The 17,154-nt window shown below is 41.4% G+C and overlaps 1 protein-coding gene across 1 annotated transcript in view; it reads left to right on the top strand.

Moving 5' to 3' along the window:
* The window catches only part of kiaa1549la (KIAA1549-like a), a gene marked incomplete at both ends in the record, with an annotated part of 140,183 nt that overhangs the window by 86,987 nt on the left and 36,042 nt on the right, over positions 1-17,154 (top strand). The window contains 3 exons of the mRNA XM_083974362.1: positions 2,462-2,622; positions 6,108-6,143; positions 15,742-15,935. Coding sequence (XP_083830488.1) covers positions 2,462-2,622; positions 6,108-6,143; positions 15,742-15,935 — 391 coding nt within the window. The remainder of the gene's footprint in view (positions 1-2,461; positions 2,623-6,107; positions 6,144-15,741; positions 15,936-17,154) is intronic.

The following is a 17,154-nucleotide window of genomic DNA, read 5'->3' on the forward strand; positions in this document are numbered from 1 at the left end:
GTGGCTATTTCTTGACATTATCACGTAATTAGCGACCTGTAAATTAAAGCGTTACCGGTTTTTGTTAGGGTGTTTTACACAGGTCATTTAGTACAGTATGTGTGTCTGCATGGACGAACCTTGCAGTAGTGGTAATTGCAAGGGGTACTTAAAACGATAAAATACCATTTTATTGAGTGACCTTTACAGATTTTTTTTTCATTTTACTAAAATAATGACCAGAGCCATCCTTAGTGCCTAATCTGCATTACGCCATTAATTACAAATTCAGCACTTCCTGTGTTGACTTTGTATCCAGCGTTTCAGGTGGACAGTTGTTGTTAATTTCTTCAATGGGCTTTTATTGTAAAATATCATTCAGGAAGGTGGTGTAAAACTCAATAACTTGCAATCATTTTCAGTGTACAGCGCTGTTTGTTACACATAATATTACCTGAAAAACACAACATTGAAATCAAAGCGCATATTTGCCTTCAGAACCGTTAATAAATATGTGATGATACAATTAAAAAATACTATTTCTGTTTCTGTTAAATTGAACAGAAGTAGATTTAAATTGAAAATGCAAGGAGTCCAGTGCCCCGAAGGAGGAGAAGATGCCAAAATAGTATCCACCTGTTACCCAAGCATTCCTGCAGTATGTAGCCTATTCCCTATATAGAGAAATGTAATGCAATGAACTCCAGCTCGTACTTAAATGCCTTGAGCTTCAGATCTTGGCCTTCCTGCTTCCTAGACGAACTACTTCATCACTGAAAACCATCGCTACAGTTTTACTTTACAGATAAACCTTCAGGGAACTTAACACAGTTTTCTTGGCCAAGTCGTTGTTTGAGCTTTTGGTTTTTACTGAAGATTAAACAAACCAGACACAACACACGAGTTACTGTAGAGATGCTGGTGGCTGGATGTTATTACAGTAGCTCCAGTCAGATCCAGACCAGCTGGTCCCAGTCTTTCTGTTAAGCTAAGCTAACAGGCTGGGAAAACTGGGAAAGAGTCTAACTTTATTTATCTAAGGAGCCTGTTTCTAACATTTCTCAATCAACCAGAATATTAATCATATTTGCATATTTAGAGACTTTCTCTACCATTTCTTTGGTGTGCATTAATCTACTAATACTAATACATACCTGGAGTAGCCTATGTAGATCATTTTAGATGCATGGTCAACTCACATTTCTCATCCTGCAGCTTTTAGAGACACCACACGGCCGAACACAGCCCCAGTGTAACCGCTCTTTGGGGTTTATCTGCTGAACTGAAGCGTAACAGTCTTGGCTTACAGTGGCGTTTCCGTAGCATTTGGGTTTTCCATAAATTTCCATAAATCTCCATAATGCCTCCAATAAAGCTTTAGAATGTCAATACAGATTGAAATTCACAAATTCAAAATCAAAGATTGTCTCTCTGCATACAGTAGTTATCTCATTTTAAAGTGTATTTTTTATTTTATTTTATGTTTTTTAAAGACGGCTGCCTGTCACAATATTTCACTCTGTAGCTGCTGGAAAAGGAACGATGTGTTCCCTCTCACCTCTTCTCTTCTCCCCGTCACATATTCCCCAGAATCTATAATTAACAAACTGGAGAGATACCAGCAGCAACTATCAGCTCCTTCCACAGCTCCTCCGAACAAGAGCTCAGGCCAGAAAGTGAACACAGTGTTCTTGTAAAATTCATTTAGTTTGTCTTTTATGGGCTCAGTGGAAACAAACAGCGTTTGTCCCGACAATGAAAACATCCCTTTGGCAAACGGTTCTGTGACAGAGGAGCTTTAACGCGTTATTAAGAAGATGTCTGAGTCAGAAACTGGAGGTTTGAGCAAGTTTTATGTCATACAGAGCTGCTTTCTTTTAATGCATTTCTGCTTTTGCTACGCTTTTTATATATTTCCTGTTTTATATCACAGAAAGAGAATTAGATTAGATGAAAACATCTGCAGTCTCATATTTGTGCCCTAAATATGAATCAAAAGCCAGGAAATTGTGTTTTCTACCTCATTAAGACTGGAAACAGTGGGGAACTTTTTAATTAACAGGATTAATCTGAGCAACTTCTGGAAATATTGTGATAGAAAATGACTAAATTATGTTTCTAATCTAGGTTTCAACCAGTTTTAAATTCATGAAGTAGTAAATCTAACGAAAAATGAGTTAATCCAGGTTTAAAATCAAGGGTCCAAAACATCTGGGACCAAATTCATCTTCATCATTAAACTCAAGTGGGTTCAATCTGTCTCTTAATATTCTCAATTTTGGTCAAATCCACCTCAAAAACCTACTCAAATGGTTTAAAGTTAATGTAAGATCACAGTTTGAACTGGAATTTAAAGTTTTGGTGCAACAGAATTAGATTTAATATTGGTTTAAACAGAGTTAAATTGGTTTTAAATGTAATCTGTCTTCATTCTGAACTAGTTTGGTGCTCATGAATAACGTGTGTGTGTTTGTGTTTGCAGCTGTGGTGAAGAATCCGCCCGGTAACCTGTGGATCATGGCCGTCCTGACTCCGCTCTTCCTGCTGGTGGTGGTGATCGCCATGGTGGCCTTCATCCTGTGCAAGAGGAACAGGGTCATCTTCAAAACCGGCGCCTTCAGGACCTTCAAAACCCGCTCCAAGGTAAAACTCTCATCACCTCCAGCTGCGTCTATTTACCACCGAGTGTGTCTCCTCTCCTCCCTCTTTCCCTCTCTCTTCTCTTTATTCTACTATTCTACTAACAGGCTGTCTAACTAACTATCCAGACATCTCTGCTTCACCTTTAAATCATCCAGAAACCAGATCTGCTATGACTAAGATTACGTAACCAGGCGACACGTCACACACGCAAATCAATTGTGTTTCCTTCAGGTCAGAAAAAAATTGAATGCCATCTGTCCGGGCCTTTACTCATTTGTTTTCCCACAGCCCGATAGCCCGTGGTCATTGCTAATCATGCATGCAGCAAAGACTAATCGGCTGAGAGGAATAGGCCGCGGCGCAGTGTACTGGAAGTGAACCTTCGGGTGATGTCGCCCCCCCGCCCCGCCGCCCCGTTCACAACAGTAAGCGTTCACTCAGCGTCAGTTAATTTGAGGTTAAATTAAGAAATCAATCATTTCCAAAGAGCATGTGTATGTATGTGTCGTGTGTAATGGATCGCTACCAGCTGCTTTGGTTGGTCGGGTCAGATTGTTGCAGTGGACGCCGTGCCGGGTTCGATGCCAACGCAGTTCAGCAGCAGCTGCTTGTGTCAGTGAAGTAGCAAACGAGCAACAAGCAGGACAGGACTCATTTTTATCTGAAGTGGCTCCGCTTTGTGCATAATGAGATCAAAGATACTCTATTACTATCAAGATGGCCGATGACAAGCTGCTCCGATGATATGAAACGGTTCACTTCCTGTCTCCTAAGTGGGCGTGGTCAATTATCCCCCATACCTCATGTTGTTAAAGCAGATATCAGTGGAATGTTTTTGTTAATATAAGTCCTAAATAGTCCTATTTTCCGTCAGCAATCACTTACATGAAGTATTTCAGCCTAAACACGAGTCTCTCCGTCACTCTGCTCTGCTGTAACCCGAGGAGAAAATTTTCCTTGTGGGATACAAGTGTTATCCAATGAGGAGAGAGAACGGCATGAAGGGCTGTGTGTGCAGCCAAGGGATGCGCGTGAATGTGGTGACGTAGCACGAGGACCAATTGATGCCTGACAAGGGCGGGGGCTGCTAACTCATGGTGCGTTCAAAGAAACTCGTACTTTGTGTTTTTCCTTCCTGTGAAGTCATACCAGTTTGATCTGGTACGAGTTCACGGGTCGGAAGTTACGAGTGGCCGTTATAGGGAACTTTCACAGACAACAGGATGGTAAAAACACGAGCTACGGGTTACCTGGAACGCTACCAAGTCGTAGTTGTGACTTGAAGCTGTAACTTACGGTTTCAAAAGCCTGCCTTGAACGCAGCATTAGCCGAAACGGCCGTGAAGCTGATATCTGCTTTAACGTGCGTGGATTTATTAAAGTTACCTGTGGACGAAAGTGAGCTATTTATATTTTCCTATGATAACGTTAAATGTTTACACAGCTAACAGTGAGTCCAATATTTACTTAATCTGTGTTCACGTTCACAATTTTTGCTATTGCTACATCACTAATGTCGGCATTAGCAGCTGTTAAGAAGAAATCTTTAGTTAGTTTAACATTAAACTGTAGAGCTATTTTTGAAAAGAAACACCAATGTTGATACTTGTTTTGTTAGCCTCCTGTTTTACCCTATCCATTTTAGTCTCAGTTATTAATTATTTGCTTTTGCCCCTTTTCATGGTTGTTTTTATTTACTCTATTTACATTTCCCAAGAGTTTACTACAGTGTTTTGTTCCCCGAGGCCATTTTGAATAGGCTAATTGGCTATTTATTGTTCAACAGACTTCCTGTAGTTATATATTGGTCAAATGTGTGTTGAACCATATTGGAGGGATCATTTGTAATAAAAATGTGTTCAAGGACACATGAGGAATATCAGCTAATTAATCAGTTATCTACATTTTTCTACACTAATATTGGTGTTGGCATTGGTTGGATGTCACTATTGTTGTTTTTAGAGTATTCAGTCCTCTTGTCTTGTCACCACCACCTTCTCCCAGCAACAGAAAACAAACTACCATGAATCTGCTTTAAGATCTGACTCTGGACAAGATGTTCACACAAACCCAGCTAAGGCATCTCCCCCCGATTACATTCAATAAACCAATAAGCAGAATATTTCTGCTCAGAGATCAAGGAAAGCTTAACAGCTTTGACCAGTAAAATATTCCCTCCTCGACTGAGCTGTAGTGGAAAAAGAAGAAGAAGAAAAAATCTCCGCAAATCTGTACAGTGTTTTTTTTTTTCTGTTCCTGATGGAAATCATGATGGAAAATAATGTGCTGCCCTGGATAGGAAAACCAAAAGTGAAGCAGTGAGATGTTTTGATAGCTGGTGACAGAAAACCAGCTTTTAAATCTTCTGGGTTTGATCGACTACAGCCATGTTGACATTTCACAACTCGGAATAAAGTTACTTTACTTATTGGAACAACCCTCGAACTTATAAAGTTGGCAACAAACACATTTTATAAACCTTCGCGTTGCTTCAAGGATCTTAAAAGGAGAGTTGATTACAACTTGAGCTTATCTTTGTTCCGCTGACCATCATTTCTATTGATTATAATCACATTTTACTCACAAAAGAAACTGCTTAGATGGATCAATACACTATGATGGATGTATAGTTAGTGTCAAAATGTACTATACACCTCTGGTTTCTGATTGTAAATCTAAATATCCTCTGGTGTTGTTTAAAGGATTAAACTGGAAATATTAAATATTTTCTGTACCTACAACTAATCCCACGATAAAACAACCAAACAATGAAATTGATCCTGTTAACAAATATTGTCTGTGTATCTGAAGCCTGATCCACCGGTGCCACTGTGTCACATATTCCTTCACTGTCCTGAACACACACGGTGTAGATTATTGTGTTTCTGTCCCACATCATACACTCCTCTGCTGCATCACTACAGCATAATAATAATCAAATAGTCCCTAACTAATGCAAGTTAACGTTTCCAAAAAGACACAACACCCAGGAAATAACTGATAAGTATTGAGAAGAGTGTTGAGAAACAAACTACTATGTTTGCTTTGAGTGTGTGTTTAGCAGATTTCAGACTCTTTTCTTCTGGATTATAAAATAAAACCAGAAAAAACCCAGCTCTTGTCTGATTCTCCAACAGCTCATATTTATTTATTTTTCCTTCTGCCCCAAATCTCAGCAGTTAATTTCAGACTAAAACATTATTATCAGCAGTGATGGTCAACGCTGTATAATCTAGGCCCAAATTGTAATACACTGAAATGATCCCTAATTATGCCTATTCTATTCTATTCCATTCCATTCCATTCTATTCTATTCTATTCTATTCTATTCTATTCTATTCTATTCTATTCTATTCCATTCCATTCCATTCCATTCCATTCCATTCCATTCCATTCTATTCTATTCTATTCTATCCTATCCTATCCTGTATTAACCCTATTAACCCCTCCCTGACCTTGTTCCCTCTGACCCTCTCTCTGTTTAGACCTCATACCGAAGGGAGGGCAGTTACCACCACCAGGTATTCACTCAGATTCTGGTTGGGTGGACGACTGTCTGTCTGTCTGTCTGACTGACTGACTGACTGACTGACTGACTGACTGTTTGACTGCCTGTCAGTGAATGAGTGAATGAGCTGCTGCTTTGCTGTGACAGACCTCATCGGTGTTAACGACCATGTTTGTCGGCTGCTTACTGCTCTGTGTGCTGCCTGTCGCTGTTACCGGGTAAAGTCTTTGCATGTGGCCACTGTGACTTGTTCCACCATCCTCATTGGCCGTTTGAGAGCAATCGGATGAGGGGGGAGGGAAGAGAAGGGAAGGTGTGGGGGGATGTTGTTGGGGGGGCAATAAGGAAAGAAGCATAACAAGGGAGTTAAAATTCACCAGCACGTTCCCTGTGATTTAAATTGTTTTGGTTTGAGTCGATGGCCTGTATTAACAAGGAGAGGCTGGCTTGTAAAAACAGGCAAATGAGCTCATTTCTGCTGGACGGAGGAAGTCATTTTCAATCTGCGCTCATAAATGTGAGTGTAGCAGGAAGAGAAAAAGAGGGAAGCTCAACACCTGCAAACCAAACCAATCTATTTTTATTTTGTAGCAGCCATAAAAAAGTGACTCAAGCTTGTGTCATCAGGCTGGACTGCCTCTCTCTCTTCTTTCTCTCTCCTTCAAACCAGTCGTTTCATCCTCTTAGATGAAGCCACAGTGGCTCAGCATGAACCCAACACGGACCCTCAACCCCATTCATGTGTGTCTACTTTCTTTAATAGTGAGGTTCTTCACTGGTACATTATCATGCACCCAAAGAGCCACACAGAGGCTGCTGTTGTGGTTCCTTTTGGGGCGTATCTAGAGGCAAACGTGTGCTAGGTGGGACGGTTTTGTCAGTAAACCCCCACCTAATATTGTACACACAACCCATGCACTGCAAAAACTCAAAATCTTACCAAGAATATTTGTCTTTTTTCTAGTCAAAATGTCACATCTAGTCAAAACAAATCAAATTATACTCAAAATAAGACTTGTCACATTAAAAATTAGCTTGTTTTTAGTCACTTTTCACTTGAAATAAGTAGAAAAATCTGATAGTGGAACAAGTTTTTCTTTCTTAATTGCAAGCACAAAGAACTTGTGGATTTTTCTACTGATTTCAAGTGAAAATTTGTTTGAAACAAGTGAAAATGATCTAAAAACAAGTTACATTATAGGTGGTGAGGTGGAAAGAGATTAGTTTTGACTAGAAATTATACATTTTGACAAGAAATAAGACAAATATTCTTGGAAAGATTTTGAGTTTTTGCAGTGTGTGTGTGTTTGTGTGTGTCTCCTCACAGTTTAACATACAACGCATCAGTTCCCACCTCTCCGCTCTCCCTCTGTTTGCTTTCACAATCATTTGTATAAACATTTAACGTTACCGATATTGTGTTTTACGAGAGAGCGCATGAGAGAGAGAGAGCACATCAAATATTAAAGAGTCCTGAAATATGAGATTTCACAAGTGGCGCCGTGAGGCTACAATCACTGTTCTTATCCACAGTGGTACAGTATTTACCCTCTCCCCATCCTGAGCAGTGGCATGCATGAGCAAATGAGATAAATATTTTACAAAGGGATCTGGGAAGAGCTCGTGGCAGTCGTGAAAACCAGAGCTAAACACTTCTACTTCGATTTTCTTTGTCTTGGTGTTTTTTTGTCTCGTCACCTGGTATACCTTAATCTTTTTTTGATTTACTGGATGTGACGTGACGCTCATGTTCACCATCTCAGACCCTTAAATCACAAGGATGAGTCTCTGTAAAGTGGTTCCTGTATAAGATGGGGAGCACAATCCTCAGTCCTCATCCTGTCGTAGTGTTTTTGAGGACAGATTTCCCTCTCTGTCTCTCTCTCTGTGTGTGTGGTGACTGACTACAGAGACAGAGCTGCAGTGCAGGAACAGGAGCAGAAACACAAAAGGCTGTTGGAAGATTTCCACTTGATTTGATTCATTTGGCTTTGAGAATATTTTGGCTGAGTTTGAATGGAGTGAGTATAGTACTACTGCTCTTTGTTGTTTTTTTTGCCCTAATTTCCCAATGGTCTCAGCTCCAGGAAATTATTATAATTATAACAATGAGGTTACAGGTGCAGAGTCAATACAATGACCACACCCGACCTCCTTATTGAGCCACGCTGGGATGAAACCAGCTGTGTGGAGGCGAGAGAGAGCGACCACCAGGCAGATGTACTTCAGTACTTCTCCCTCTCTCTCTCCCTCGTTTCATTGTTACATAACTATTTGTGGCACTTTTAATGTGAACGAGCGACTGAACTGCAGCGCTGCTGGAGAGAGACTGTCTGAGAGAGTGTGTGTCCCCATTTTTAAATTACATTACATTACCTCTCCACCGTCTCCCTGATGACCAGCCTTTCACTCTGGCTGACAGAGTGGCCACTCACATCAGGTATAAACGTTATTATTATCTTTTCTTTTTTAGAAAGTCTAAAAGAAATCATGTTCATCATGACTATAATGTCAAATTTATACCTTTTTTCCCTTGGAATTCTTTAAACTCATAATAATGACTTTAATCCCGGAATAATAATCACAGAATTATAATTATACTTGACAATTAACTCAGAATTATGTTTTTTTCAATCAAAATTATGAATTTTCTTTCTCAGAATTAAGATTGTACGTTCATGGTCTCAGATTAACGCCGTTAATCTAAAAATGTACGTCTTTTCTTTCCCAAAATTCAGACATTAAACTCAAAATCATGACACTAATCTGAGGATTATCACTGTAATCTGATAATTATGGCATTAAAGTCTTGGATTCTCTCAGATTTATGATTTTTTTCAATCTCAATCTCAAAATTATGACTTTAAAGCCAGAATTATGACTCTAGTATAAAGTAAATGACATTAAACGCTTGTATTCTCGCTGATTCATGACTTTTTTTCTCAGATTTATCAGATTAAAGTCATTAATTCTTTAAAAAAACAAACACCTGGCGCCAATCTTCTCCTACATCAGGCCACCGTTTAACTTCCTCTCTCCAGGATACGGTCAGACTGCATTTACACTTGGCAGAGACCCAGCGTTACGATCTGATCCCACTCTGACCTTGATGTATTCTGTGTTTACCTTTTTATTAAATCCTTGTATTCACATTTGCATTTTTCTTAATCCCGATCAGACGTGCAGATAAAGGTCAGACGGGTGTAAACGGAGCACATGTTGCCGCCTCCACCTCGGGAGACTTTATGTTGCTCCGTTACGGCTGGATGAACACTAAACGGACCCAAGCAGAATAATAAACTGCATCAGGTTAATCCACTCTGTGTGTGTGTGTGAGAGAGTGAGAGTGTGTGTGATCACCTATCAGTCACCATGCGAGACAAGCTCAAGCTGCTGATCAATACCGAGGTTTACATTGGCGCTTCGTGTGTGTGTGTTTAATCATTACAGAGCGATTCTGCAGTGTGAGTCCGGTTCACTTCATCACTTCGCTCTGCAACCAGAACATTCTTCAAAATGGCTTTTTTATTTTTCCTTCCTCTCCCTCTGCGCCGTCCTGTGAAGGCGTGAAACCCCTCAGATAGCCGACTTTCCGCACCGACTACTATAGTACAATAGAGCGGGGAATCAGCAGAAGTAGCGGAGGACCAATCCATTTCTCATTTTTAAGGTGTTCAATGAAAGTACAATGCGGCGTCTGTCTGTCGTTTAAAGGAGTGAAGGTGCTTTGCCTTTTTTTTTTTTTTTGCTGCATCATGCTTCAACCTGCCCCCGCGGGAGGAGCTTATCTAATTGGTTCAGTGCCGACGTGCAGCCCGGTCTTTTCCCGCTGTGTCTTATTTTACTTATTAAATGTACCCGCTCTGCAGGACGCTCTTCTTCCTCTTCCTCCTCCTCGTCTTCTTCTTCTTCTTCTTTTTTTGTGTGTGCATGCAGCTCTGTGGTGCACTTCTTCCACCATCCGCCCTGCTAGAGCTCGAGCTGAATTTAAATCAATATGGCCGCAGGGGGAATAGAGCATATCTCGTCCATCTGCTGTACCTCATCAAGCTGCTGTTGGCTGTTGCTCTGAGTTAAATTTAGAGGAGAAGCTTCTGTTTGATAGCGCGAGCGAGGAAAATGAGTGTGGATAATGTGGCGGTGCAGCCGGGTCGTGGTCTCTCACTCACTTCACATGACATCTTTAAAGTAGCAAAAAGAAAAGAAATGGTTGGACCTCGTGTCACCATCACTCTCTCTCTCTCCTGGTCTTTTTCTCCCTCCGTCACTGTCTTAAAAAAGCAAAAGTGGTTGTGGAGGGAAGCCGTCATCCATCTCTGACGGGCGAAAGCCAAAGTCTTCATTAAACTGCAGGCGGCTCGAGATGGTCATTTGTTAAGTCAACATGCTGCTGGTGGACACGGGGATAAGAGGCAGAGACGGGGAAGGGGAAGAGAGGGAGGATTAGAGAGGCAGAAATAATTAGGGGAGAAGGAATATATGAAAATCTTTAAAAGAGACAGAGACTGATCCTTGAGCCAGTGCAGAAAAACACCAGTCGGGGAATGTCAGGAGCACATTTAAAGGGATAGTTCAACATTTTGGCAAATTGGCCCATTGCCATAATCCCTATAGTCATAGCAGTAGGTTCGTTACCTTTAATTGTCGGTGCAAGCTATTTTTAGAACGGCGGAGCAGAGCCGCGAGCTGCTCAGAGCTACGCTACGGAGGCTAATGGGATTTCTTGGTTTCCCTCATAAAACTCATCAAATACACAATCCAACAACTCCAAAACGCTCTGGTGGACAAGTTGTGACCTGCACATTCACCACGCTATGAGATAATAACGGGACGGAGTTGTTTTAGAGGTAAATTCATGCAAAACCGCTGATGCACGTTACCTTCAGGGACAGTCAAGCAAGCAGTCTCTGTATTTACCTCGTAAAACAACTCTGTCTGGTAACGTTCTGTTATTATCTCATAGCGTGGTGAATGTGCAGGTCACAACTTGTCCACCAGCGCGGTTTGGAGTTGTTGGATTGTGTATTTGAGGAGTTTGATGAGGGAAACGAAGAAATCACATTAGCCTCCGTAGCGTAGCTCTGAGCAGCTCGCGGCTCTGCTCCGCCGTTCTAAAAATAGCTTGCACTGACAATTAAAGGTAACAAACCTACTGCTATGACTATAGCGATTATGGCAATGGGCCAATTTGCCAACATGTTGAACTATCCCTTTAAGGTTATATACTGCACCACCACCACCACCACCATCATCATCATCGTCACCCTGTCACTTCTGAGAATCCATGCATGTCAGCCCGTCGTTACCCATCAGCCCCTGGGTGACGCATCTTTGCAGTGCCCGTCAGCTTTTAACTCTCAGATCAACACACGTCTCATGTTTGCTCCTCAATAATCCACACAAACACACACACACATTATGCATATTGGTGGAGGGATATATTTGGAACGGCACATTTAATTCACCACCTCCTTCCTCTTCCCACTCCTGCTTCCCTTTCTTCACTTACACACACACACACACACACACACACACACACATGCGTTAAAGAGGCCGTAGGCAAATTAATGTTTGCACTCTCCATACATCTTTCACACGAAGGAGTCACAACTGTCACCATACATCACCTCAGTGGGTAGGACACACACACACACACTCAATCCATATATTCATGCCACAGGGAAGCGACCTATCCCTACTCTTTCCCTCTCTTAATGTGTGTGTCTGTGTGTGTGCTCTATATGGGAATTTATCAATTTCCCCCGACACTCATCCACGGCTGCAGCCACGTGTCGTTGGTTGGCGCTGGCTGGCGGCGGAGTGGTGTGTATGACTGATGAATTATTAACAACACCGTCAGCCGGATGCCCACGCTGCCTTAACCTCACATGCACTCAGGATTTTAGCATGCATGATCTGATGCATTAGGCGTCCCATTTTAGAGCCGCTCGAAATAGACAAAAAAAAAAAAAAAAAGGGGTTGGGGGGGGGTAGAGGAGGCTAAAAAATCAGGGTTTCTGATGCTTTGTTGTGTTGTGTAACCTAAAAAGGGCCTTTCTCTCTTGTTTTTTATTTATTTATTTATTTTAATTCCTGCTCTCTTCTACTCTGTAAATTGAAAAGCGTTTAAAGAGACAAAGAACGTGTCCAGGCCTCGGAGGCTTTAACGCGTCTTCTTCTCCTGCTGCCGTTATTTTTAATGTTGTGTGTCTCTGTATATGCCAAAAAGCCATCTGACTTCAAAGGTGCTCTGTTAAGCTTTACAACTTTTTCATTAACACCCGCTGCCACGCTGTTTTGGAGTCTGATAAAAAATAAAAAACTGGGAGAGGGACGTCAATCCAATTACTGTGTTAGTTGGAAGCAAGTTGAACATCTGTTGAGTCGTGTCAGGCCTGTCCAGCTCTGGAAACCTCAATGTCACACTCAGAGCGACGTGTGTTATTGATGCAATCAGGATCAGAACAGACGTAACCCGTGTACTGATCCTCATCATACTTCATTAAAGGGATAGTTCAACATTTTGGCAAAAATTGGCCCATTGCCATAATCCCTATAGTCATAGCAGTAGGTTTGTTACGTTTAATTGTTGGCGCAAGCTATTTTTAGAACGGCGGAGCAGAGCTGCGAGCTGCTCAGAGCTATGCTACGGAGACTAATGGGATTTCTTGGTTTCCCTCATCAAACTCATCAAATACACAATCCAACAACTCCAAAACGCTCTGGTGGACAAGTTGTGACCTGCACATTCACCACGCTATGAGCTAATAACGAAACGTTATGAGACTGAGTTGTTTTAGAGGCAAATGCAGAGACTGCTTGATGAAAACCTGTCCCTGAAGGCAACGCACATCAGCGGTTTTGCATGAATTTACCTCTAAAACAACTCTGTCTGGTAACGTTCTGTTATTATCTCATAGCGTGGTGAATGTGCAGGTCACAACTTGTTCACCAGAGCGTTTTGGAGTTGTTGGATTGTGTATTTGATGAGTTTGATGGGGGGAACCAAGAAATCCCATTAGCCTCCGTAGCGTAGCTCTGAGCAGCTCGCGGCTCTGCTCCTACTGCTATGACTATAGGGATTATGGCAATGGGCCAATTTGCCAAAATGTTGAACTATCCCTTTAAAAACTGGTTGAATTGGTTTTATTTTCTGAATTAAACTCTAAATGTTTCTGATTCAGAATCTCAACCGGTGGAAAATGAGCTGATAAACAATGCAAATTTAAAGCTGCGTCATCCTCACTTTCCACATCGACAGCTCAAAAACCCAGCGAGAGGAAACAGTTTGAACATTTTCTCCTCTACAATAAACAGAAAATCACCCGGCAGGCTAATGTGAAGCAGCTCGAGCAAACTGTGACGGTTTGTAACAAAAAAAAAAAGATTAAATATTCAAAGTGTGTGAGGGGGGAAAAAGAAATCTCATGATAGTGACTCCAGTTCTTCCTCCTCCTGACGTATTCTCATTCACTGCCAGCGGTGAAAGACGTAAACGTACCGAAGTAAGTGGAGCGATGTAAAAAATAGTCCAGTTAGATTTTATAAGCACAATGAGGACTTGTAAAACTTTTTAGTCAAGTAGTGAGATGTATTATCTGTATTCAAAGAAGTATTATCTGTATTTAAATCAGTAAAATGAAACCAGGCCATTCATTATGAAGAAGAACGACCTTGATACGGAAGCTCATTACAGCCAAGATACAATATAGTTTAAAAAAATATGTATATTTATGGTGAATAAAGATTATACAGACGTTTTTAAACTGAGACCTGAAATTATAATTGCAGAAGTGATCCTAAAAAAAAAAGATGAAAACATAAAAACTTAGTATAAAGAACAGTTAAACTGACTTTAATCGTATTAAGTCACTAATATAAGGTTATTTTTGAATTTCTACTGCAATTTTGATGTTGACAGTTTAATTTGTCGTGACGTGCTGAGTCAAAAACTTAATTAAAAATCATTAAATATCTCCAACAATTGAGCAAATACGTGATTTTTATTTGACTTTATCTCCAGAGTATTTCTATTGTTGTCAAGCTTCAATTATCTTTTCATGTAATTTTCCTATTTTATTCATAGTCGGGGTGAATCTGTGTGATTTAAGATCAGAACAAAACAGTTTTCCAGCAGAATTAGTGAAGAAACATTTGCTCAACATGTCTTGTAGCGAACATCCACAGTTTCTGTTTCTCTGTCGTTTGTGCTGATCGACTTTGCTTGTCTGAGTCGTTGCATCGTGGTGTGTGGCTGATGATCGATCACTCACGCTCATTGTTGTCGATTTGTATAAATGAGTTCATTGTGTCGACCTACAGTACAGTGAGATGGAGAGTTAGACCTCTGTTCTCGTCTCTTGGCTGTTGTTGCATGAGCCGAACGTCCAGAGAGAGACAGACATCAATCCAACAGGCAAACTGAAAACAAAACAGGAAGCAGGAAATGTGCTGATCCATCTTCATTAATCTGAACCCTCCTGTTGTCAAACCGACCCGGTCTGTTTTGACTGGTCCTTCTTTCCTCCTTTCCTTCTCTCCCTCCATCCCTCCACCCTTCGTCCCTCCTCTCTCTCTCTCCTTTACTTCTCCCTTCTCCTTCCTCTACTTTCCCCACTCCTTTCCTTCATTGTTCCTCAGTTTCTTCCTTCCTGCTTTCCACCACCCTTTCCACTTCCTTTCCTTTCCTCTTTCCTTCTTTCCCTCGGTCCTTCCTTCTTCCTTCCTTCCTTCCTTCCTTCCTTCCTTCCTTCCTTCCTTCCTTCCTTCCTTCCTTCCTTCCTTCCTTCCTTCCTTCCTTCCTTCCTGCCTCCCTTTCTTTCCACCATCACTTTTCCCAATCCTTCCTTCCTTCTTTCTTCCTTCCTCCCTTCTTTCCCTCCATCCTTCCTTTCTTGACCCAATCTGTTTCCCTCCTCCATCTTTCTTTCTCTTCCTTCCTTCCTTCCTTCCTTCCTTCCTTCCTTCCTTCCTTCCTTCCTTCCTTCCTTCCTTCTTCTTCCTTTCTTGACCCAACCTGTTCCCCTCCTCCATCTTTCTTTCTTTCTTTCTTTCTTTCTTTCCTCCCTTATTTCCCTCCATCCTTCCTTCTTCCCTTCTTGTCCCAATCTGTTTCCCTCCTCCATCTTTCTTTCTTTCTTTCTTTCTTTCTTTCTTTCTTTCTTTCTTTCTTTCTTTCTTTCTTTCTTTCTTTCTTTCTTTCTTTCTTTCTTTCTTTCTTTCTTTCTTTATTTCTCTTTCTTCCTTCCTTCTTCTTCCTTTCTCGACCCAACCTGTTCCCCTCCTCCATCTTTCTTTCTTTCCTCCCTTATTTCCCTCCATCCTTCCTTCTTCCTTTCTCGACCCAACCTGTTCCCCTCCTCCATCTTTCTTTCTTTCTTTCTTTCTTTCTTTCTTTCTTTCTTTCTTTCTTTCTTTCTTTCTTTCTTTCTTTCTTTCTTTCTCTCTCTCTCTGTCCTTTCTCTCTGTCCAACAGGAGGGTTAAATTATGAAGTAGTTTAAGCTCCAGAGTTCAGTTCTTCAGTGGATTGATCTAAAAACACTAAACTGTGTTGAGAGCTTCAGCCTCCTGGTGTTTCTGATCCTCTACATGTCACTGTTTCCTCCTGCAGCCGGTCCAGGGCTTCGACTACGCCAAGAAGCACATGGGTCGAACTGGCGACGAGGCCGTATCCGTTACCAAGGAGACGCTGGTGCTGGGGCTTCCCGTGCGCGACGCTCCGCTGACGATGTCCCTGGATAAGAAGGTCCACCAGGACGGGACAGCCAATAAGAGGCCTCCGTCCGCTGACATTCACAAAGGAGGGTAAGAGACCAAACTGTGTCGTCTTCGTGTGTGTGTGTGTGTGTGTGTGTGTGTGTGTGTGTGTGTGTGTGTGTGTGTGTGTGTGTGTGTGTGTGTGTGTGTGTGTGTGTGTGTTTGTGTGTGTGTTGTTGTGAAGCAGCATATTAGTTTAATTACACCGCAATTACATCAAGAAGCAGCAGTTTGGATATCAACAAGTCGCTGTTATGCATCTTAGATATGATGCAAGTCTATTTGTTGGTGTGTTTCTTGGCTGTGCTGGTGGTACGACCGCTGCTAGACTCGGATATCTCAGAAACTAATGGGTGGATTGCCATGAAATTGGGGTCAAATATTCCTAAGTGTTTAAAGGGATAGGTCAACATATTGGCAATTAAGCCTATCACCATAATCCCAATAGTCATAGCAGTAGGTTCATTATTATCTTTAATTATCGGTGCATGTTGTTTTGAGACGTGAGCTGCTCAGTGAACACAATGGAGGTGAATGGTACAGGTCCCCTGTCCCTCATCAAAATCATCAAATACACAATCCAACAACTCCAAAACGCTCTTGTGGACAAGTTGTGACCTGCACATTCACCACGCTATGAGATGTGTAACATTACAACACGTGAAGCATTTGCCTCTAAAACAACTCTGTCTTATAATGTTACATGATTATGTCATAGCGTGGTGAATGTGCAGGTCACAACTTGGCAAACTTGCCAAAATGATGAACTATCCCTTTAATGCTGATTAGCAATAACCGTGCTAACTATTAAAAAATCACTATTCATAAGGAAATCTATTCTAATCTGAACAGCGGCGACCTCTGTGTTGATCTTTTAGCAGAATTTAATTTACTGTACAAACATTGTGCTGACAAACCTGCTGACACATTTTGATGCGAGACTCTCATCATAATAAACTGAATATCAGCATTGTCGCTGTGAGCATGTTAAATAAGTAGAGCCCAGATGAAGCCTGCAGCGTGACTGTGAATATAAATCTAAGAAACCTCCTGACTGGTCAGATTTAACACACAGGATCTTTACATCAGGGGTGCAGATCCGATGTCAGGATTGGGGGGGACACAAAAGTGATTCTTTTTTTTGCTCGTATGCAGCTCATACCATGCCGCCATAAATCACAACTTGGTAGAGGCTCACCATGTCATTCAAAAAGTACAGCACAGGGAATTATTTAGGGATGTCCCGATCCGATCACGTGATCGGAAA

The sequence above is a fragment of the Trachurus trachurus genome, assembly GCF_905171665.1.
Source record: "Trachurus trachurus genome assembly, chromosome: 6".
In the NCBI taxonomy this organism is placed as follows: Eukaryota; Metazoa; Chordata; class Actinopteri; order Carangiformes; family Carangidae; genus Trachurus; species Trachurus trachurus.